We start from the raw sequence: 22,605 nt of genomic DNA on the forward strand, positions 1-22,605 counted from the left end.
CTCAATCTTTGCTTAAATGTGTTTCTCCTGACATATGACGCAAATAGTCACATGGAATTTGGAGCTTCTACTCCACATCTTTTTTTTTTATTTACAATGGCATAAAACCATAGACAACACAAACTCAATTTAGATAACATGACTAAAATTATGGTCCAAAAAAAAACAACAGTAACATATTCCGTAGTTTCAAACTAAAAACAGTTGCACTTTAGACAAAAGCACTCCGTGAGAACTTCTAAAGAAAAGTGTTGCGCAATCACCCCTTAGGATGTCATATTTCTTCCTCCTGTCTTCAGTGTACTGCAGCCTGCACCGTCATGCAGGCACAAAAGCTCAAACCACAAAATTCAGTCATCTCTTCTGCTTATTACTGATAGTTCAGTAAAGTTCCCTTCTTAGGCATTTCGTCGTCGCTTTGCGGACAACTGAGAGTGCAACATGGCAGTTCTCAAAGACAGTCTTCATCTGGATGTCCCACTGATTCGTTAGGTTCTATTTACCGCTTTCCCTTAAATATTTAATTTCCATGTTCATGTTTCCTCCAAATATTGTCTGTTTTTGTTTTTTAAAGGGGTTGGCAGCTGTGGTTTGTCAACTGTGACTCAACATTGCTGCAGTTAAAATGAAATGGAATGATGCAATCAGTCACTCTATAGCTTTTTACTGTTCACACTCGTCTAACATCTCTATACATGGGTGCGTAATAATCATGAGGGGAAAAGGAGTCGCCATTTTTAGACAGTTTTTTTCAAGAAGTCACCCTTTTCGACTCGATTTAGTTCTGTTTTTTGTAAAATGGTGACATTTGAGCTGATACTAAACTGGCGAGCTGTCCTTCTGGATGTCAAGCACTCACGGCCTCTTCCTTCTTTTCCTTTTTGACTTCGCCTTCCCCCTCGCCTTCGCTCGTGTCGCTAACGTCCCGTAGGCGTTTACGGTTGCGAACGGCGGCCTTGGTCGCGAGCATGGAATCCATGCCAAGGACCTGGTGAATCTGACGGAAGGCCAGCAGCCGTAGCGCGTGCTGGAGTGAAGGAAACGAGGTCATCAGGATTGCTTGTCAATCATAAGCATCCTTGGGAGGACATTTTCATAGCTTACCTGTGCGCTGGCAGTTACGTCCTCCCTGTCTTGAAGATCCATTCTCTCCAAGACATCTGTTGGATGTTTCTCGCAAGGGTCCAACAACCCTGACCCATCTGAGAAAAGGGGAGGAAACCAAATTAAAGACCCAACTGTTTAAAAAAATATATGGCGTGAACAAAGAACCCTGTACCTGGTAGCAGAATTCCCGTGGCCATGGACTCCAACACCCTGCGTAAGGCTTCTCCTGGGCTAAGCGGGCCTGTCGCACTGCTGATGACTTTCTCCACCAACAGCTCAATTGCCTAAAACAACAGGATAATAATTAATTAATAAATGAATGAATGAATAAATTAATATGGACCAGGAATGGAGATTATTGCTCATCCGCAAAAAACAAGCTAATCTTTATTAACTTTATTTTTTTTACATAGAAACCTACTTACCCAGCTTGGAACCTTCCCCCAGACGGGCACCCGCTGACATAAATCTCTTAAGACTCGAATGACGATGACACAGGACTGCAGTCCATTGGCACGAGCCTTCAGTGGAAGCATTCACAGAGATGAGCTGATTACATCCACAAAACCGATAGAGTAAAAATGCCACTTAAGATGCATGCAAAACTTTTACCTGAAACCATTTGGCATGACGAAGTGCGGCCAAGTGTTCTAAACATGTTTTCTTATTCAGAGGATCGGGTGGGTCATTCTCAGCATCATCTGACAGAGAAAATAAAAACACTCGATGATGGCAATAAATAAACCGCAAGCAGTAGGTGTTTTGTTGATAAATCAAATGTGTAGTGGAAGCATTTATCACGCATGACCCAATTGTCTTTCCGCTCCTTTAAAATGTGCTTACTTCATTTAGTTAGTGAGAGAGAAACAGAAGGTGGGTCAGAAAGTATAAAAGTCAAAGAAGAAGCTACACTGTCTTATGCTTTTTTTCTGGGTGAGAGAAAGAAAAGAACAACAAAAAGGTACATGCAAACAAACAAACAAACAAACAAACAAACAAACAAACAAACAAAAACTTCAACATTTCTGGAGAAAATTCTGGGAAACTTTGAAGGACCAATGTGAAGGATTTAGTGACATCTAGTGGTGAAAATGAAGATCACATTGAAAGGAATCACTATTATTTACTTGGCCTTTAGATAAAGGAGAGGGAGGGCGAAATATTAGGCAAAGATCTCAGTATGATGCACAATAGATTCTAATAAAGGTAATGACTGAAAGTGACAGAATTGATGACATTTCATGGATTGGATGTCAATTGATTCGATTAAGAATATTGCCAGAATTGTTTCCCCTCATGTCCGACACATTGGTTCTTTAAATGGGACTTAGGCACGATTCATATTGTCGTCAGCCCAGTACAGCACATCGTGAAAGCGTTTATCAAAAATTAGATGCACTTTTAACATTTCAATGTTTTTGTCATTTCATACGATGCAGACAAACTTTTTCTGCCTCTGAAAAATGACACAATTGAAACATGCACTTTAATCGTCCTTAGAACTTGAAAAGTGCGTTTGTAGATGGCGGTGTCTCCCGATTATTCATCTCCAGACAATTTTAAAACAAAGGCACAGATGTCATGAAAAATTGGTGTCACGCCTCGTACAGCGTTTGATCTTCCTGTGTCTTCCCTGCTTTTTATAAAGAAAGTTACGAGAGCGAGGATGCTTTCCTCCATTCATGCCTTTATGTGAGACGAAACAAAAATATTGGGGAAATCAATGGACACAATTAGTAATAATAAAATAGTCGGTTGTAAGAAAAGAAGAACATGCTAAGTGTTTGGTGAGTAGGAAGGATATGATGAATAGAGCTTGATGACAAATTGAAGGCACCTTTTCTTTTTTAAAAAAAAAAAAAAAAAGTGTAATCTACGCCACTAATCTGTGTTGCTGCTCCACAAAGCTCATTAAATATGAGCCACGTTCATTTCCCCATGCTCAGTGCTACGACTAGGTCAGCCGATAAACAATTACCTATACCTGATCAGCAACAGAAAATGGATGATGGCAAGCCATAGAAAACATCACCACCATGCATTCTCAATGAGAAACAAGCAAAGAAATGCTGAGTATTTGGAGCAGGAATGTTTGCACCACCGTCATTTTGGCATTCATAACAATGCCCGATGGGAGGGGCAGCAAAGGTAAAGGCTTTCTTGACTGATGTCCAAATGTGGTGATTGAAAGAATTCAGATAATTGTGAGGAAAACACTCAAGCTCCTTTTGGCTCAGAACGCAACATTATGACAGCTGGAGGAAAACAATGAAAAAGTCACCTCAATAAAGCTCGTCTCACGGTTAAAACGCAGTAATGCCACCAAACTAGAAATACTGCTCACAATGGACAGAAATATTTGGCCACGGACATCCCATTAATATGATTTTGGTTGTCATTTTGTCACATTTTGAAGTGCGAGTGGGTATTTTGTCTCTTTTTGAACTCACATCTCTGTTCTGTCATGTAAATTGACTGAAAGGCCTGAATTCAAAGCGTGGCCCAATACTTTTGTCAATTTCAGAGTTCATACTCTTCTCCCCCTCCCCGACTATTTCTGAACAGTGATCCTCAATCCAGGCGGTTTCTTGATCTTGTGTATCCGGGTGCTCGGATCACAAAACATACACCCTCGTGGCACAGAAAGGTCGGAGAGCCCGGCTTTTGAGTCTCGTGATGTGGAAATTAAACAAAACATTTGGGAGGGGCTTAGTGTGGCTGTAAGGGGGGGGAAAAAAAAGGAGGAAATATAAAATATTGGGATAAATTAGTATGGGGGTTCTTTCTGTTTTAGGGTTTCCGAGTTAAAACAAAAGTAAATCACATCCAATCCAGCTCAAATTTGGGGGCGACTAGTGGGTGCAAAAGTGGGCGGGGCATATACTGTAAGTGTATTAGACACAGCGCCAACATGTGCTTCTCCGCTACTGAAAGCTTTGGCTTCTCTAACCTTTCTCAGCCGCTTTTCCTCCTGCCTGCATGTCCTTCTCGGCAGCAGGGTCGTCCCTCATGAGCGGCGAGGTGAGAGAAACGGTCACCTGCATTATGGGCTCCTTGCTCGATAATATGACGACGCTGGCCTCCTCTGGGTGAGCCTGCACCTCATACTGATCTTCAGAAAATGTCTGCCGGTTCAAAGGACACTTAGAATTACTCACTACAGAGGAGGTGGGGTAAATATGTGGGGGGCAATGCGCCTTATAAGGCAAAAGTAGGGGGCAATTAATATTATTATTTTTTCCAAGACTACTGCAAATACAGTTGACAATATAGTTGAAAAATAATATTTAGGGGAGGGACGTGAACACTTTATGCAACCCCATCTCTTGCTCTGTAGGATTCAGGTGTCATAACCAGGCAGTGCATCTAAAGATCAGTGGATTAAACATTACACATACAGCATGACGGGTATCTTTTTAACATTCAAGTCGTCGTTTCCCCACTTTCTGTCTCCTGACGGACATTCAGACAGAACCTGGGTTTCTCTCTTAAGCCAAGAGGTGGCTCAATTTAGAGATTCGTATACAGTCGATACATTTCGTTACTTGGTGTGAGAGATAAATACCACTCTGGGATAAGAGAGGAACCCATTCTGAAAGAAGCAGGACAGTAAACAAAGCTTATTTTTGACGATCTCGCTGCTTTGGCACAATGTTGATGACAAAACCTGAAAAATATAATGCTATAATTATTTTGAAATGCTAAGGCACCTGACAACAGAAAAAAAACGTCATCCTGCAAAAATGGAGGCTAGGGTGAACATTTTCTCCTTCATGTCAGGATCCATGTTCAGAGGTGTCACACATGAAGTGCGGTGATACATGCGTGCCATTTTCTTACCGCCAGTTCCTTGGGCAACTGCTTGGCAATGTTCTTGAGTAAAGAGACGGTGGGTTTTTTAGAAGTGAGCAGGATGAGTTGAACGTTCGTGTCGCCCCGAAGTAGTAAGCCTTTGGCGAGGATGCCCACCCGCATCACACCTCTTAAGAGCCGGGCTGCGCTCGCAGTGCTATCCAGAGAACGACAAAGGCAAAACCTCATTAGACTGAAAGTCCTTTGGATTTCTGCAATTTTGTACACTTTTATTTTGTTGACATAATATTCACTTCAATACCATCAGCGTGGACCCCATAACCTGAAATTGTGTCCACATTCATACCTTTTCAAGTCCCCGCTCTCAGTATCAGCAGTCGTGCTGTTCTTCTCAAGCAGATTGTCTGATACCAACTTCAGGGCTCGCTCAGAGTGGGAGACGATCCTCTGAACAGCCTGCAGCTCTTCCTCCCCCGGGTAAATGGTGGCATGTTTGGCCATCACAAGGCGGTCGTCAGGTGAGTCGGGCCGCCGCACGCACGACTTACACGATGGGGCGAAAATAAAGCTTATCGATATGGCAAAGTGAAAGAAAGCGTTGCAATAACTAAACTCACCAGCAAAGGGGGCACTGGCATACCAGGGTGGCTCATGAGTGGTGGAGGAGCCATCCTGCGTCTCTGCTCCCCCCAGTACATTTGCTCATCCTCCATTCTTCTCCAGTACATGTCCTCCTCATATCGCCTACACAAGCGGGGAGGACTGTGAGCGAAAAACATGACACAGATCTCAATATTCCCAATCACAGACTAATTTGAAGAACCATCCTAACCTCCTCTCCATGTGCCAGTGCTGCTCATCATCTTGCTGTCTCATCAGCGTCTTCTCCTTCTTCAGTTTGCTCTCCTGCAGCTTTCTGGTTCGGTTACTAGGTTTGATCTCCACTGGGAGCTCCGGGTTCACTTTCCGCTGTGGAAAGAGAGCAAAAAGACCATTAAAGACATGTAAGGAATTATTTTCAAAATGCAACTCGTAACTTTGCTACCTTGTACTGTAGTCTGTGCCTTCTTCCCTTCAAGTGCATGTCTTTAGCATTTGGGTCATTGAAGCTGCACTCGCATAACTTACAGTGGAAGCGAATTACTTTGCCATCACCGTTAAGCACCTGAAAAACATATTGATAGTTAATTGCTGCAGAAAAAACCCCAGCAACCATTTACAAGCAAAGATTACAGTGATTTTCCCCACTCACCTTCTCCACATAGTCATGGCCAATTGGCTGGATGTCCCCCTGGCCCACAGCCTTGATGCAATCCTCCTCTGGCACTTGTTTCATGCTCTGCTCTACTTTTGCTGCTGTCGCCACAGGGGGCGCTGCAGTTGCAGGAGCACTGGCTGGTTTACTGGCTGTAAGGATGGAATGATGGAATTTGACCATAAGAGCAACCGAAAAGAACACAGACTCATAATAAATGCCAAATGGCATCACAACTTACAAGTGAAAACTGTTTTGGATGGAACTAGTTTCTTGACTGCTGATGCTGTTTTAGCGGCAGTGTTTACAGCTGGTTTAGGTGCAGCGCTCGTCGTTGAAGTGCTTGTGACAGAGGCCACGTCAGCGGTGGAGGCAGCCGTCGATGTTGTTACGACTGCTGCGGGGTTCACCAACACAGGCTCAGTGGATGGGATTGGCTTGCCGAGCTTAGTGTGCAGTTTTACCACCTTTACAAAGACAGAATTAGAACAAAACAACAAATACTCAAAGAATTGTAAAGCTGCACCAACCTTCTGGTGTTTGGAGCCACGGATGTGTGCAGCGTAGGCATCCACCCCATTGCACGAGACGTCACACAACTCGCATCGTAAATGAGTACGGACTCCTCTGGGCCCATTGCAGGCTGCTGTCTGACCGCCAGTTTTCAGAGCAGCTTCTTTTTTCTTATGTTTCTGGCCCTCCAGGTGCTCCCGGTATGTCTGATTCAATAAGATCAGGGGGTTGGGGGGGAAAAAAAAAAAAAGAAACTTAGCGCAAGACCATCATCAATGAAAATAAAAAAAATGCAGTGAATCCCTACCCCAAAAAAAAATCTGTGATACAGACTGTATAAAATAAAATAGTTTTACCGCTCACACGCATTTAAACTTACATGCATTAAAATTATTATTATTTATTTATTTATTTTTCCCAAAAGAAGTGGCATTTGAGTATCTCACCTGAGGACCTGCACAGCTTATTTTACAAATGTCACAGTAATGAAGCTGGGGCTGCTTGGGAGGGCCTCTGGGCCTCTGCAGCTTGTTCTGTTGAAATGTGGGCTTTTTGTAGGCGCTCCCCACAGAGCTCGTCGCCATGTTGCTGCCGGGATTGCTCCAGGAAGCGCTTGTCAGTTGCTTGGATGGCTGCGGTTTTGGAGGCTGGCGGGGTGGGGGCGGAGGCGGCGGCGGCGGCTGCTGCTGCGGCTGCTGAGGTTGGGACAAAGTCTGCTGGGCCGACTGATAATAAGAGGTGGCGGATGAGCAGGTGTAGCCAGTTGAGTCATAGCTAGGGTAGCTGAGGCCTGAGGGTAAGCAAGAAGCACAAGAATGAATTTTAGAAGGCACTAAATCAACATTTACTTCACCAGAAGCTTAAACTGAACCTGGAGAAAGCCTGACATAGAAAGTGAGTTGCCAATCACATTCGCCAAAATCTTCTTTTTTGCAGATTAAAAATTAAGAAAATAATCAGTCATGTTTTCATTTTAACCTTGTCCAATGAGGGTCGTTTCTTACCTGAGTAGGAGGCGACTGAAGTGGGCGAACTGAAGGTGGAGCCGAGGGTGTAGGACGAAATCGGTGTTTGCGGTTGCTGTGCGCTGCTGGACACCGGGTAGATGTTGTAGCTGGTGGATACCGAGCTGCTTGGCGTCAGCGTTGTTACCTGCCTCTGGGGAGGAGGCGGGTGGCTGTACACAGTGGTGGGGGCTGGAGTATAAGCGCTCTTCACTCCGACTGAAAGAGCAAAGGGGGCAGTGAGAAGGGCGATGGGACATCGGATACGCCCAGTGGATCTTCCGGGACTTCCTGTCAAAATTTTGACCACCGTGTATCATGTGACTTAAAATTGCATTAACAAGAGTGTGAATATGAACATTTCAAAAATCTAAGTGAGCTCCTTTCAAGTGCATAAATGTCTCACCGGTCTGGTAGTAATTGTCAGTTGCACCGCTCTGGGCTGAAACAATACTTGTCTGGTAGTACTGTTTATTGTCATAGGTGGTCACAACAGCAGGGCGGGCATAGTTGTAGTTGTTTTGCTAGAAATAAGATTTCAATATGAAAGTTAATGACATAAGATTTACCATCTGTCAAAAGATAACTACCTAAAGCCTTAAAGGACAGACACAAAGCAATGCAGGAAACAGCACTTACCGTGTTGGCGTAAACCTGATACGTTTGTGGCGTGGTGGTGGGAATCGGGGCTGCCGGGGCTACCGGGGGGGCCGGCGGCCTGTAGGTGTAATCTGGAAGGGGCTGTTGGGTCTGATAGCCGGTGTAGGGAGCGCTGACGACAGGCTGGGCTGCCTGCACTGTGGCCGGCGCGTAAGAGGCGGTGACGGCATGAAGCACAGCGGGAGCCTGCTGGACGCTGTAGGTGACCGTTGAGGGATGCGAGTATACCGGGGGAGGCTGGGTACTGAGAGAAACACATGGGTCACGACTTTGCAATATTTACTTCAGTCCTCCATCCATCCATTTTCTAGTTCCTCAGTACTCAGTAGGTTTGAATGGCCCATTGAGAAAAGTGAGGAAAATCAAGCAGACACTTTAAAGTGGAAGGTAATTGAACTATAATCAGAACACATTTCAACAAATCGTCTTCATTGTAATTAATGGCTTTAATAAAAAATGTAAAGCAGGCACAGTCATCAGGGAAGAGCTCATAATGGATCCTGCAATCCTCATCTATTGTTGGAACATTACATGGCTGACTGAGCCGCACTGACCTCAAATTAATTACTTTCATCAGCATTTACGTGGTCAAACACAAAGAACAGAAATCCACAGCTGCCGTGTCGTTATCGTGTTCATTATTACTCCAACACTGTTTTAACTCTCCGGTGAAGTCAGGTCTCACCAATTTAGCCACTAATTCGCTTCTTTCCCGTCAACAAGTGACTTTATCGGATTGACATTTTGGATTTTTTTCAATGTGACATTTAATCAAGTCAGCATGCTTGATGGCAGGGAAGCAGGCACATGAACTCGGCTAGCCCTACGCAGCTTAGCTTAGCAGCTGAAGATAGCTTGTGTCAGCAGAGCGTCGCAAGTGGAAACTTCAACAAACAACTCGAATCACGACGACGACCTGTTATAATAACTCCGATATTAGTTTCACGCGAGCTTGCATCATTTGAATTACCTGTACTGGGGACCGGTTGCATGCGTAAAGCCAAAATAATTGCTTGCAGCCATCTTGGCTTCTCCGGTACAGTACAGTGGTGCCAGTCATCAAAGAGTCACTGAAACACAGAACACAAGACAGTTCCCCCTCCGAATGGAGTTGAACGTAACACCGAAACGACAACGTTATTTCTGCCTGCAAATATTAAGTATAATACAAATAATAAAAATATTCCATATTTTATTATACGAACGTGATACCATATTCTTGACAATATACTGTAAAATTAATAATATTTAGAAAAAATTCCATATCAATGGTGCGGCGGAAAGCAACGTGGGTTCAGTAACCTGAAGTTGATAGTGTGAGTAAATAGTTGTCTGTCTTTATATGTTCCTTACACCCAAGGTTAGGGGGTTAAAGTTGAGGATGGACGGACTTCACAGTCAGATGCAATCGGTCCAGAAGTGACCTGATTGGCTGAGTACCTTTGAAGCAAAAATCTTGAATAATGGATGCATGTAGAGGGGATTTGAGAGATGGGGCGGTGGGTGTGAAAGAGACATGGGTGGGAGGGGAGAAAAGGGATGCTGTTGCCAGGGAACACTGGCTACACCGAGAACCACTGACAACAGCCGCAGGATTATTCCAGGAATCATCAGTACTTCGTTTCCCCAAGTTGCAGCAGGATTAAAAAAAGATTTTCCCATTGAGGAATCCAGATAGGCAATAAAAACCGGATTAGGAAAAAGGGACTGTATGGGAGAAGTGATGATGATGCTACAGCCGATGCGCTCTGACTGAAGAAATTCGGTGCGGACATCAGGGCTAAGAGACAGCCTGTCAGCTTGCTCTTCACGGCCAGTCTTTTCCCAACAAAGGTGGACAGAGGCGAAGGAAAGGAAACGAGGAGGGTGGGGGTTCCAGCACAGAGGTGCCCCCTGTCCTCAAGCACCTGCTGCTGGCTAGCGACTGACATTGAGGACACTATCTGTGTGTCTGTGCGTGAGTGTATGTATGCATGTGAAGTAGGGGAGGAGAAGACATATGCATTTGTGTCAGTTTGGAGGGTCAACACAATTTCTTTGCTCCTGTGAGTGAGGAGAAGAAGGAGAAATACAGCACACAGATAGACCATCTGAAGAATTTGAGGGAGATCGCCATCATCTCATGTGAGTACAGTCATTGACATCATTCCAGATGCTGAGCTGACATCAAATGAAATTCAACTATTCTGGGTCACCCTTGAAATGCAATCAGGCCATCTCACTGTTTATGATTATAATGTGCAGTTTTCGCCACAACATTTGAGTTGAATTTCTATTTCTATCTATTGCATGCCCTTTGCTCCATGCAGACATCCTTAAAATGTTGTTTGCTAACCTTGACTGTATCAAAAACACAATGTGTTCTTTGCTGAGATTCTAACCTCAAATCATTTCATTTATTGTTGTGGTTTTAGTTTGCAGCTTTGGGAGGTATTGCTATTTTGGTTAGCTTACTTAGCAACAAAGCATACTCGATTACTGTATCATATTGTGCACGTATACCTAATATTTTGTCTCCAGATAATAAATACTACATAAATCTTAATCTTCACTCTCAAATCCAGCATCAACAAAAATATTTTTTTTCAGTGGGTGTAATATTCTGCATCAATTCTTACTGCGAAAATGCATAAAACCGTGCACATCATTCTCAAAAATAGCCTCTTGAGTTGCACTCAGGAGGAGGAATTTTGTATAATATCAGACTTGATCCACAAAAATAGGCTTCATCACATGCCTCTCACATGATGATATCCAGTGTGCAGGGGTATGGAAGAACAGTGTGACCCATGGTGCTTTCAACCCCAAAATATCACCCTCAAGTGGTGCGTGGTTGGATTGAATCCACTCCCGAAAAGAAAACTTTTTCCTTTTTCCATTTTTAACATTGAATCACAGTTTTTGTTTTGACAAATATGTGTCAGGCCCCTGCTCTCCTCGCTGAGGGATGGGCACCACAGAAGCGACTCTAAGAATGGACAACATGGAAGTGAAAGACGAGTGGCAAGATGAAGACTTCCCTAGGTGAGATAAAGCAGCTACTTTTGTACTGGTTAGAATCCTCTCACTTATTCCGTATGTTGACATTTGGACCCACGTTTGTCGACTCGCAGGCTACTTTCACACCAAGTGGTTCTAAACAATATGACACAATGAGCTTTGTTGTTATTCCAGCATGTTCTTAATGGCTATTAAATTGTATCTATCAACATAAAAGGCAATGGCTTAAACTGAGAAGCATTTTCAACATGTATCGCTAAATAGCAATTCTACAACAAGCCCAATCTTAGTTTAAAAGAGACATCATTCAAGGTTTAAGCATGTGAATGAATGTGAGGAAACAATCACCAGCAAAAAAAGATCTGAAAATATCAAAACTGGGATTTACCTTTACGGCTTGACATCACATCTTCTGATCTTGTGTTGCAGTCAAGTTTACTCATTTCCAATATCAAGGGAAAAATATGAACCCTTTAGTAGACAAGAGACAAAACAAGCACTTTTGAGAATATGTACGCAAGGAGAAAGTCCAAATCCAACCTGATGGCTGGTGGAGCTTGGCTCCTTTTCCTCCTTTCCCCATACAGCCGGCACCCCCCACCCCCTGCTCCCTCCCCCCAACCACAGACATCTTGTTTTGTCATGCAAAAAAACTGATAGCATATCAACGAGAGAGGAACAAGGTCTGCTTTCTCACTCTCACACCAAAACCTTCGATTATATAAGATTACAAGCAACAGACAAATGTAAATAAATAATAACTCTTAATTGCGATGGAACACCTAATGTTGTGATCATACAAAAAATGTAAACCCGTCTGACTGTGAAATGATGATGACACAGCGTGCTCCTCCTCCCTCCTCCCTCAAGCAGAGAGCAGGTGCGGCACTCTCTTTGTGAATGGCGTGGGGAATGGTCATGTGATGCAGCGGCAGTCACCGATTCCAAAACACAATATCGCCGTTTGCTGAAATGGTGTCAGGTTTTTGCTGGTGAAGAAAAAGAGGAGGAGGAATATAAGCTGCAGCAGAAGCTCTGCTAACGTGGCCTCTGAAAGATGCTCTGGGTGAAACCAATGAAGGGAAGACAGGGGGATGAATAAGAATATTGAGGAAGATAAAGACACGTGTATAGCCCAAATATTGGTTTGACCTCATTTTTTGTAAGGTAAGCTTTGCTTCATATTCATATTGGTGGCTGTTTTTTTTAAGTGAGGGTCCTTGAGGGAGAGTCTCAGGTTGTTTATCTGTGACTCGGCGGGGGGTGCTGGTTATTTTCCTGCAGAAGAGATGATAAAGCATACGCAGGAATGCAGCAGCACATGTGGAGACGTTCTAAGAGCACGTCAGCTGGGAAAACACACTGCAGTGTAGCTCCCTGTATCACTTGCACTTTGTGTTTGTCTTCATAATATGCTTTGTGTGTACAAATGATGAAATGCTTCGGTTGGTTCTGCAAACTCACGGTACACAAACAAAGCATATCGTGCCCTCACCCGCATTTTCTGTTCTCCTGTTTCCTCCTCTGCTCTGCCTCATGTTGCCTGGCAGCCTCGTAATCTTCATCTGTCTACGGAGAGATGTTAATTGCCGTCCTATTCTTTGGGCTGCCATTTTCAGTGTTAAAATGGATTAGTGGCAAAGCTATTGTTTTAAATGGCCCATTGGACATTATACTGATTGGAATCATCTTTTGTGTGATGCTTCTGGTGTGAGGTTATTATAGTGTTTTCTCAACAGTGTTGAACAGGATTTGCATACAGTCACAAGATACATCTTGTATAGGTACATCGCCACAGTTTACTGAGAATTAATGCAATCAAAATCTCCCAATTGCCAAGGTTTTAATGCTCAGTTTTATTCAACAATTTAATTTAATTTAATTTAATTTAATTTAATTTAATTTAATTTAATTTAATTTAATTTAATTTAATTTAATTTTATTTTACTACTCATTATTAACATGAATGATCTGTCATTTGTCACTCAGACTCTTACCCGAGTACGGAGACATGGACTCCTCTTGTGGCCTCACAGACAACAGAACCTGTAAGACAAATATCATTGAGGACCTCTTGATTTTTTGGAACGAAGTTGCATCATCTCCCCTCTTCACTTCTTAGCTCCTCCCAACTCCCTGAATGTGAGCCCACCTGGAGGTGGCGCTGGCGTGGCGTCCTCGCGTCGTACACGGCGTACCCTGGTTGCCCCGGAGATGAATCTGTCCTTGGATAAAAGCGAGGGGTCTCTGCTGTCAGATGACTTTCTGGACACGCCCGACGACCTGGACATCAACGTGGACGACATGGATACGCCGGATGAGACGGACTCACTGGAGTTCATCACCAATGGCAATGACCTGGAGTGGGAAGGTAAGAGGATTTCCTCTTTGGGTGGAGCCATTAGCAATAAATAATAAACATCACTGTGTCATTCCAGATGACACTCCAGTGGCCTCGGCCAAAGCAGGTTCAACTGGTGGTACGGGAGACTTAGACGAGGAGGGAAACCCCAACAATGGACGCCTGTGGAGGACGGTGATCATCGGAGAACAAGAGCACAGAATCGACATGCAGATCATCCGACCGTACCAAAAAGTCATCACCCATGGAGGTGAATCATCAACTTTGCGTTCAAAATATTTATGTCGTCACAAAATTCAAACTCTCTCCTCAGGTTATTTTGGGGAGGGCCTGAATGCTATCATCGTATTCTCTGCATGCTACCTGCCTGACAGCAGCATCCCAGAATACCATTACATCATGGAGAACCTCTTCCTGTGAGTCTACGGGTTATTCAGTATTTATTTATCATAGTAATCGTCGCTGATCAATATAACGAAGTATACTCTCTTACTCCTCCAGGTACGTGGTGAGCAGTCTGGAGATGCTGGTAGCTGAAGACTACCTGATCATCTACATGAACGGAGCCACACCCAGGAGTAAAATGCCTGGAATTAGCTGGCTCAAGAAATGCTACCAGATGATTGACAGAAGGTGGGAAAAAAAAATCTCAGCATCCATATTTTTGCAAAGCAATATTTTTGTTACCTTGTTGATCTACACAAAGGGGAAAATTACTACGTATTATTGTTTATATTTTTTTTATGTCCGATTTTTTTTCTGTGTTTTGACGCCAGGTTGAGGAAGAATTTGAAGTCTCTGGTCATTGCTCATCCTACTTGGTTCATACGCACTGTACTGGCAATATCCAGGCCCTTTATCAGGTAAGACCCAGAAGTTAAATGTATACCAAACCATATATTTTATATTCCTTTATTGTATTGACGATATCATCCACTTGCTGCCATTTACAGTGTGAAGTTCATGAATAAGATCCAGTATGTTCACAGCCTGGATGAATTGGCCCTAATGGTCCCTATGGAGCACGTACATGTCCCAGAATGTGTTTTACAGTAAGTTCAAATCAGGCGTAGGTCTGTCGGCCATATTGTAAACAAACCTTTTTTTTTGTAATTGCTGAAAATTAACTAAAAATATAAAACATTTGTATTCATTGCAGGTTTGACGAAGAGAGGATTAAAGCCCGCAGAGAAAGGTGAGTTTTGAATCATAATTTTGTGTCTCCCTATTACTTCAGCTCAGTTTTAATGTGTGTAGAATGGAACAAGAGCAAAAGCAGCAGGTGGAGCAAAAGGAACCGGTCAACAAAAAGTCAGAGAGGTACTGGTCCAAAGTGTTACTGAGGGCCAACAATTAACCATATTAAAATATCCTCACTGCATTTTTTTCTCTTTCCAGGCCAAAGTCAATGATTGTAGAGCAAGGATTATAAAAAGGGAAGACTTCGCCGATTAAATAGGTATGACCGATCACGCGCAATATAATATTCGATATACGTGTATCAGCTGTATCTATCTAAAAAAATACACTTTGCTCAAAACAATCAGTGTTACTAATTTAACTAAAACTGTGCTAGGAAGTGTTTCTAATATTTTGCATTTAAGGGGCCAAATAAGAATGCTGCAATGAGGTTCTACAGCAATTCAAACAAACAATAATACACTTTAAAGCATTATTATTCTCATTAAGGAAGAGTTTTTTAAATTTTTAAAAATTTTGCATTAAATTAAATTGTGCATGTCAATCACATCTATACTTATGCTGAGTCAACAAATTTAATTATCTCACACTTTGTAATTCTGACATTAAGTGCCATTAGAGCAATATAATAAAAAATAAAATAAATAAAATAGAGCAAGGTTGCTCATTCATACTATGCAGTAAAATATTTCTTGGTTTGTTTTTAATTCACCTGCAGTTTCTTTTGCTGCAGTGTGCCACTTGGAGCATCAATCTATTCACGGAAGCCTCAAGGACGACACACGCTTCTTTGTGGACTCATCATTTTTTGATCACGATACAGCTGCAAGTGCAACATCACATTTTTTTCCTCTCTTTTGATGAGAGGGTTCATTCACAAATTGAACATTTGTGCAAAGGAGTTTGTTGTTCCATGGACTTTACGCTTGCACTTTAATGTTGGAACAAATGAAGGAATGTTTCTCATCCCGAAGCTATTTTTGATGTAAATACTGCACTAGAATGTTTTTGATTTTGCTCCATGCTGTTATATCATAAAGCCTTTTCAAGTTTTTTAGTTTGAAAATGTCATTGTCCATTATGCTAAAACCGACAAGGTTGTTCTCCCTGATCTCCATCTATACTTAAACCATGTGCCTCTGTCTCTTGAGTTTAAAATGCAGAAATATGAGAACTATTTGCACATGCTCATATAAAATTACTGCATTCCTATTTTGTAACTATTTCCTCCTTTTTGGCTTCAAATAACGACATAGAATGACACTCGGGCAAACCACTTTTGTTTTGAATAATCTTGCTAAAATATAAACAGATATCACTGAAAAGAGAATAATCTTAATTTGAAGACATGAATGAATTAGTGATTCCTTTCTTCTTTATAGCATGTTTATCATACAATAAGATTAAATGTAAAATATATGATTAGTTTAGGTATCACTTAGTTTTGCTGTATTTTGCATACTGTACATTTTGCACTACTTTTCAAAGCTACGTACACGTTTTGCACGGTTTTATTTTTCTAAACAAACTAAAAGGTCCTCTTGCTAGAGTAGATTCTAAGAGGAATGCACATACACAAAAAGTAGACTTCATCATTTTATTTCAACCTGTTCAACATAATTGTATTTTGTCAGTTCAACATCGACTATTTTTTCCCTTTTTATGGCGAGGCGTTGTTTTCTTTTTGCTCTCCCTCTCTCTTGTCTTCCATTGATGCAATAGTTATGCTAGCAGGACAACATTATTTTTCTATGAGTGCTGCATTATTGCTCCATCACTTTCAAACATTTGGATTTTTTTTTATTTGAGTGCCTGATCTTGAACTCATTGATAAAAATAACAAAATATGACAATTAGTCATATAGACTTGTCATATGTAGCAAAACTCTGTTATCTCTATGACATGTAGACAAACATGAACTTTCCAAAATGATTGTCCTTTTGACCATAAAAGCACAATATACAGACAGACACTGGCTTTTTTTTTTGTGTGTGTATTTTGATTGCAATACGTGTTGTTTTTTTTGTTGTTCATAGTTGAATAAATACGTATATCTGCTTTGTGAATAGAACTGAATAAATAGTCCCTCCCTAAAATCCATTTGGTATTTTACTTCATTTTTTCAACATAAAAAGTGAATTTTATTGAGTGAATATACCATGAAATGAGGTGTTACTAGGGGAAATTTGATTTGGGACTTCAAAATGAGTTTTTTTCTTAGATAAGACGGATGCATGTGATATCACATGGTAACATGAGACACATATCACACACTTCTCTCCAGCATACTTATGAGGGAGACGCCCTCCAACAGCTGACCCTTGACCCTCATGAGTGTGACAGAATTCACACTCAGACACAGACACAAATAGAAACATGGTGTTCATAGGTGAGAGGTAAAAGCTAAAAGTGAAGAGAAATGTGTCAAATGTTATTCTTTGTCCTGTACTCCCTTTTATTTTTACCTCTTTCTGTCAATTTTATAAAATATTTCAGAATTACCTTGGATTACTATGGCAATTCTAAAGATTTTTTTTTTTTTTACAAATTAAATGATTATACTATCCTCATTAGAGTGAGCTGCCATTTTATTTGCTTAAGGACTTAGTTGGCTTAGGAATATTGACAAGGAAAAACAAACAAACAATTTTTACCACATTTATCATCACCTGACTTTATAGCACATACTTCATAAAGTTACAGTTCATGTAACAAGTAATAAGTAATAAGATATTCAAGCTGATGTATAACTGGTCATGATAAAATAATTAAATTATTTTGATATAATTTGTAAGTGCTAATATTTTACTATATTTAATTTCGATTTAATCACAAAAAATAATAAGTTACTCAAGTGTTTGACTGGGTCCAAAAAGTGATCTTTTAAAGCTAAATAAAGTGTATTACATGACTGATAATTAATAATGAAATAATGAAACAATTAAACACAACTTTTTGACTTATTTAACGGGAGTTTTCCACACTGCTGTTACATCAGTGTCACTATAGGGACCCAATGGAGAGGAATATTACAGGACTGACCAAGAATGATGGATATAAACAGGTGTAAAGAAATATGGAAATGCATGACAATTCGCTGGTTTTGATTGGCTGGAGGTTACGGCTCAGGATCACCTGATTGGCCGAGGTGCACTGACGTATCTCCACTAGGAAAATCAGGCGCAAGCTCATCGACGTCAGCTGTGACGTCACGCATATTCAAGACGATATAAATTGAAGCGGCTCAGGCTCAACTTCAATGAAGTAGTAAGATTAGGGATAGAACGTCTAACCTAAAGAAGGAAAAAAATATAACAGTATTTTGGGGTTTGTTTGAAAACAACAAGATTTGATTTTCTTCATTTGAGGACATCTGAGAAGAGACGAAAAGATGAAATACGTAATAGGAATTGGCGGGTAAGTCTTTGGAATTGTATTGCCAACTTTATTTGTTAATTTGATCATTAAATTAACTTATTTATGTCTCGCTTACATTACCAAAATATGACGTATATTTGGTTCAAACTCTGCCCCGTTTAAATTCACGTCCAGCATCTATGGTTCATCACGTTGAAATGAGCGGCATGTTTCAAATGTTATCGCGAGATTTCACCCCAAAATGGAGGGAGATTCAAAACACTAACTTTGACTGAACGGCTCAGACCTATCGACATTTATCATTTGACATGGCGGAAACGTATTTGTATTTACGTTTACTAAAAACATTTGTGCTTTGAATATATTTTAGCAGTCTTGCATTGTCTAATAGTAGTTGTGGTCGTAGTCGTAGAACACGTGGCGCCATGTTTACATTTACAACTCAATGTCGTTGAAAAATTATTTTATCATAAGTAAATGTAGTCCAATGACTGAATGGAAACTCTACTACCCAAAAGTTTGGGGCCACTTCTAAAATTATTTTTCATAAAAGATCTCTCAAAGATGATGAAACACATGCATGAAAGGAAAATGAAAGTTTACTGCCCTTTACAATTTTGGTCAAAGGTTGTTTGAATCTCCCTCCATATTTTAGATAACTCACAATTCAAATGTCCCGCTCAAGGTTTAGTCACATCTTCCCACTTTTTGTCCTGCACTACCAACAACCATTACCAAGTTTTACATGGTTGTACATTTTCTTCTGTTATGCAGAGTCACAAATGGTGGCAAAACCACCTTGACTGATAAGTTGATGAAGACGTTGCCTAACTGCTGTGTGGTGCATCAGGATGACTTTTTCAAGGTGAGTTTTAGGAAGCAGAAGTTTATTTAGTGTTGTTGTATGAAATCTAATGAAAAAAAAGGATATGTTCATCCCCCCACCCACCTCATAGCCATGCCAACATCTGCTTATCTTTGTAAATGCTTCAGCCATACTTCATTTATCGCGGGAATATGTTGCAGAACCAACACATCTTCCAGATAGTTTACTTTATTTTTATATATATATATATATATATATATATATATATATATATATATATATATATATATATATATATATATATATATATATATATATATATATATATATATATATTTTTTTTTTACCCTCTCCATTATTTTAGTATAGTAACAACAAATATTAAAACAAACTTGCCTGTATTCACTACAACATGATGAACTCACAATATAGTGGAGGAACAGTGTGCGCAATTAACTTAATGGCCCAAAACATCTTCTTCATCTCTCTTACTGTTCCCAACCCTCTTCGCGTGTTTAGATGGCTGTGAAGTTGCAGCAATGTTTTATTGGTGACTGTTATTTCAGAAACCTGATCAGATAGAAGTCGGGGAGGACGGCTTTAGACAATGGGATGGTAAGACCTCACTGAAGACCGCCAGCCCCTCTTTTAAACCTCAAAAAGAGTCCCCTCATTTGGACATTGCCAAAATAATTACGTTTACTCCACAATTCTTGTTTTGTCTTTGCTAATGTTCTGCCCTTTCTGTTTCTGTAATGTTGCTCCGCAGTGATCACAGCTTTGGATATGGATGCCATGATCAACACCGTCAAAGGCTGGATAGAGAATCCAGTGAAGTTTGCCCGCTCGCACGGTGTCCCGTTGTCGGCTTCCTCCGACGTTGCCAACCCAGATGAGCAGATCCACATTCTGATTGTGGAGGGCTTCCTGCTCTACAATGATCCGTAAGTGCAGTCAAGATGAGATAACCTATTTGTGGTTTGCTTCTTATTTTTATATTTTTATCCTGATAAAAAATATTCAAATAGAAGTGCTATGTTTATTTACCCGAGCTGACCTTGGGGTTATTTAGGGACGTGAAGACCATGACTGAAGTCATGTGACCTATCTATGCACATCGAGTGTACTATGTGTGCTCCTGCAGCTAGAGATAAGCGGTTAGAGGGAAAGGCTATTCACTATAAAAGCAACGATAAGCAGTGCAGACGCATGCTCACGTGCACGCATCTAATCGCCTTCTCACGTGTGCCCCTGCAGAAGGCTGCTGGATGTTTTTGACAAGTGTTATTGCATCACCATTCCTTATGAAGAATGCAAGAAAAGGAGAAGGTAATTTGTTTTCCTGAAATTTCAACTACAACGCAATTGTAGGTCAAACGTCCTGTCCTGATAAATGTACCCTGTCAAACAAAATGTCTTCCTTGTTTTCAGTACAAGACAATACACGATCCCAGATCCTCCTGGCCTGTTTGACGGCCACGTTTGGCCGATGTACCTCAAGCACCGCAGGGAAATGGAAGACAGCTGCTTAGATATTGGTACATTTAGTAAAAAATTATAAAAAATCACCAGTATTTCACAACTCGTTGAAGTTATATTTTTAACGGAAGGTTTTCTTTGTTTCACAGAGTATCTGGATGGCTTGAAAAGCAAAGAAGACATCTACAACCAAGTGTATGAGGACATTCAGAACAACCTGCTTAATCGTTTATAGGTGAGACTAGGACTATCTTTTATGGTGGATGAAGAAGATTGAGGAAACAATTTAAAAGCTGTTTTTACATGACCAACTGTCTAACATTTTGTTTTTCTGTTTTCTTGCAGCATCAAGAAAGCGCACTTCAGTGCTGCACAAATACTTGTATATAGCGCCAAGGATTTCTTTAATTATTTTTTTTATACATAAATGTTTTAACTTATCATAATTTTTGTTTGCTTTTGTTTGGTCAAAGTCATGGTTGAACCGATCTGAAATTTACACTGGACCCTTTGCAAGTTAATCACATTCTTCTTCCATCAATAAAAATGTATTCACGTTGGCTATGAACATCAAGCATCTGAGTCATCTTTTTAGCTTCTACAGCACTAATCCTAATCTTTTTTTTTTTTTGCGTCAACAAATAATGCCTAAAATTGTCTTTTTTTTCATTTTCACTATAACTTTCAGACTGCCTCTACAAAAGTTTCTAATAATTTTCCTAATATGTCTATTAGAGAAGTCATTCCAGATTGATAGTGTACTTCCCGACCTCTGACCTGATGGCATCAAAACAATACACTGCAGTAGGTCCGCATACAGTCATTTCATCCTCAGGAGAATTATTAAAAGGTGATTTTAACTCTGTCCTACTTCTCTCATGGCTTGTAGAATCGGTGCCATTTGTTTATCCCGATTATAGCTAGACCTTCATAGCACAGCTAGCTGAAATAAAGTTGTCACTGTTTTCCTTTCCAGCACATTGACTCCTAGTATGTTTTGAGAGCTTCACCTACTCACTTCGTTGCCTTGGATAAATCTTTTTCACACCCGCTTTTAAATACCACCGTGTTTAACCTCGAGTGGAATGCCGGCGTGAGTCACAACGAGATTTAGCATATTACCAGCTGATTGCCAACACGTGAGGTTATAAGACACGTGTTGACATTGTTCATATTATAAAAATAGACTACTTTTTTTTTTTTTTTCTACTCTAAGGTCAACATAGCCCCTCATACATGGTCTGTATTTTCATTATGAGTCATTGCAAGGTGGTAATTTAATTAGTGGACATCTATCTATACATTTATTATGTTCTAAACTCCTATTTTCATGCCAGTGTTAAAGTTGCGACTATGGCACAACTTCCCATCGCTAACGTCACCTTGTACGGAATCAATGCTGCAGTTCACCTCAAATAGGTGTCATTTATCTGTTTATTGTCGTCACTTATTATTGAAACAGTATTCTTGACATCAGCTGCGGCTTTGCGCAATGTGACATATAAATGTCTTGTGGAAACGGGAGTGACAAGGAGATTGTTGTGACGACCTAACAGGTGGACGTGGTCGGAAAAGGCGCTGGCTTGGCTTCCCGGTGCTAAAAGTGACAGCGGTGTGAGTGAGTCAAACCTGCAGACGAGCACACGCTCACATTTAAAATCCCCTCATCAAGTACACGTAAACCATGTTAAAGAGTCATCAAGGTCGCAGTCTATGGTGTCAGTCATCTGCGTGTGCTCCTGTGAGTAGAATAGCTACTAAAACTAACGGGAGGAGAATGTGAGCACAATGGCTACATTATCCCAAGCTGCTTTACAGTGAAAACAAATTCTGTCTAGACGTTTTTTTTTCCTGAACAGACTTTCCTTGTTACACTAGTGAGTGGATGAAAGCACATTTATAAAGAGCCGCATTAATCTTTTAAACTGTGTTTACTATTCAAAGAATGGGGATTGGAAGCATTTATTTTATCTTATTTTATTTTATTTTATTGTGAAACTGGGAATA

The 22,605-nt window shown here is 40.8% G+C and overlaps 3 protein-coding genes and 1 long non-coding RNA gene across 8 annotated transcripts; 2 read left to right on the forward strand and 2 right to left on the reverse strand.

The window, feature by feature from the left end:
- Positions 1–47: 47 nt before the first annotated feature.
- zfr2 (zinc finger RNA binding protein 2) lies at positions 48–11,829 on the reverse strand. Of its 2 annotated transcripts, none has more exons than XM_049731937.1 (20): positions 11,741–11,829; positions 9,323–9,422; positions 8,332–8,596; positions 8,099–8,216; positions 7,693–7,911; positions 7,135–7,478; positions 6,706–6,894; positions 6,417–6,642; positions 6,173–6,327; positions 5,966–6,085; positions 5,753–5,889; positions 5,538–5,664; positions 5,267–5,463; positions 4,948–5,116; positions 4,058–4,232; positions 1,720–1,808; positions 1,533–1,628; positions 1,280–1,391; positions 1,105–1,202; positions 48–1,027 (listed from the first exon to the last, which is right to left on the reverse strand). In XM_049731937.1, the coding sequence occupies exons 2-20, from the start codon at positions 9,373–9,375 to the stop codon at positions 848–850; spliced, it is 3,069 nt and encodes a 1,022-aa protein (XP_049587894.1). In that variant the 5' UTR covers positions 9,376–9,422; positions 11,741–11,829; the 3' UTR covers positions 48–847. The 2 variants fall into 2 exon arrangements, with proteins under 2 accessions (XP_049587894.1, XP_049587893.1); XM_049731936.1 differs by having other exon boundaries at positions 5,538–5,682.
- Positions 9,887–17,011, forward strand: atcaya (ATCAY kinesin light chain interacting caytaxin a). Of its 3 annotated transcripts, none has more exons than XM_049731950.2 (13): positions 9,887–10,476; positions 11,277–11,376; positions 13,342–13,400; positions 13,475–13,723; positions 13,791–13,964; positions 14,028–14,130; positions 14,216–14,347; positions 14,491–14,577; positions 14,668–14,766; positions 14,874–14,909; positions 14,972–15,034; positions 15,113–15,173; positions 15,633–17,011. In XM_049731950.2, the coding sequence occupies exons 2-12, from the start codon at positions 11,300–11,302 to the stop codon at positions 15,144–15,146; spliced, it is 1,113 nt and encodes a 370-aa protein (XP_049587907.1). In that variant the 5' UTR covers positions 9,887–10,476; positions 11,277–11,299; the 3' UTR covers positions 15,147–15,173; positions 15,633–17,011. The 3 variants fall into 3 exon arrangements, with proteins under 3 accessions (XP_049587907.1, XP_049587906.1, XP_049587908.1); XM_049731949.2 differs by having other exon boundaries at positions 15,648–17,011; XM_049731951.1 differs by lacking the exons at positions 9,887–10,476; positions 11,277–11,376 and adding an exon at positions 12,430–12,519 and having other exon boundaries at positions 15,648–17,011.
- LOC137840705 (uncharacterized) lies at positions 12,203–13,648 on the reverse strand. Its single transcript, XR_011087625.1, has 3 exons — positions 13,505–13,648; positions 13,350–13,398; positions 12,203–12,341 (listed from the first exon to the last, which is right to left on the reverse strand). It is a non-coding gene; the product is annotated as an uncharacterized lncRNA (long non-coding RNA).
- A 1,158-nt stretch (positions 17,012–18,169) lies between the features above and the next one.
- On the forward strand, positions 18,170–21,166 carry mibp (muscle-specific beta 1 integrin binding protein). Of its 2 annotated transcripts, XM_049731955.2 has the most exons (8): positions 18,170–18,332; positions 19,068–19,158; positions 19,686–19,734; positions 19,889–20,063; positions 20,377–20,448; positions 20,551–20,657; positions 20,748–20,833; positions 20,944–21,166. In XM_049731955.2, the coding sequence occupies exons 1-7, from the start codon at positions 18,307–18,309 to the stop codon at positions 20,831–20,833; spliced, it is 606 nt and encodes a 201-aa protein (XP_049587912.1). In that variant the 5' UTR covers positions 18,170–18,306; the 3' UTR covers positions 20,944–21,166. The 2 variants fall into 2 exon arrangements, with proteins under 2 accessions (XP_049587912.1, XP_049587913.1); XM_049731956.1 differs by lacking the exon at positions 19,686–19,734 and having other exon boundaries at positions 18,282–18,332.
- Positions 21,167–22,605: the final 1,439 nt, after the last annotated feature.

This window comes from Syngnathus scovelli, chromosome 10, assembly GCF_024217435.2.
Source record: "Syngnathus scovelli strain Florida chromosome 10, RoL_Ssco_1.2, whole genome shotgun sequence".
NCBI lineage: Eukaryota > Metazoa > Chordata > Actinopteri > Syngnathiformes > Syngnathidae > Syngnathus > Syngnathus scovelli.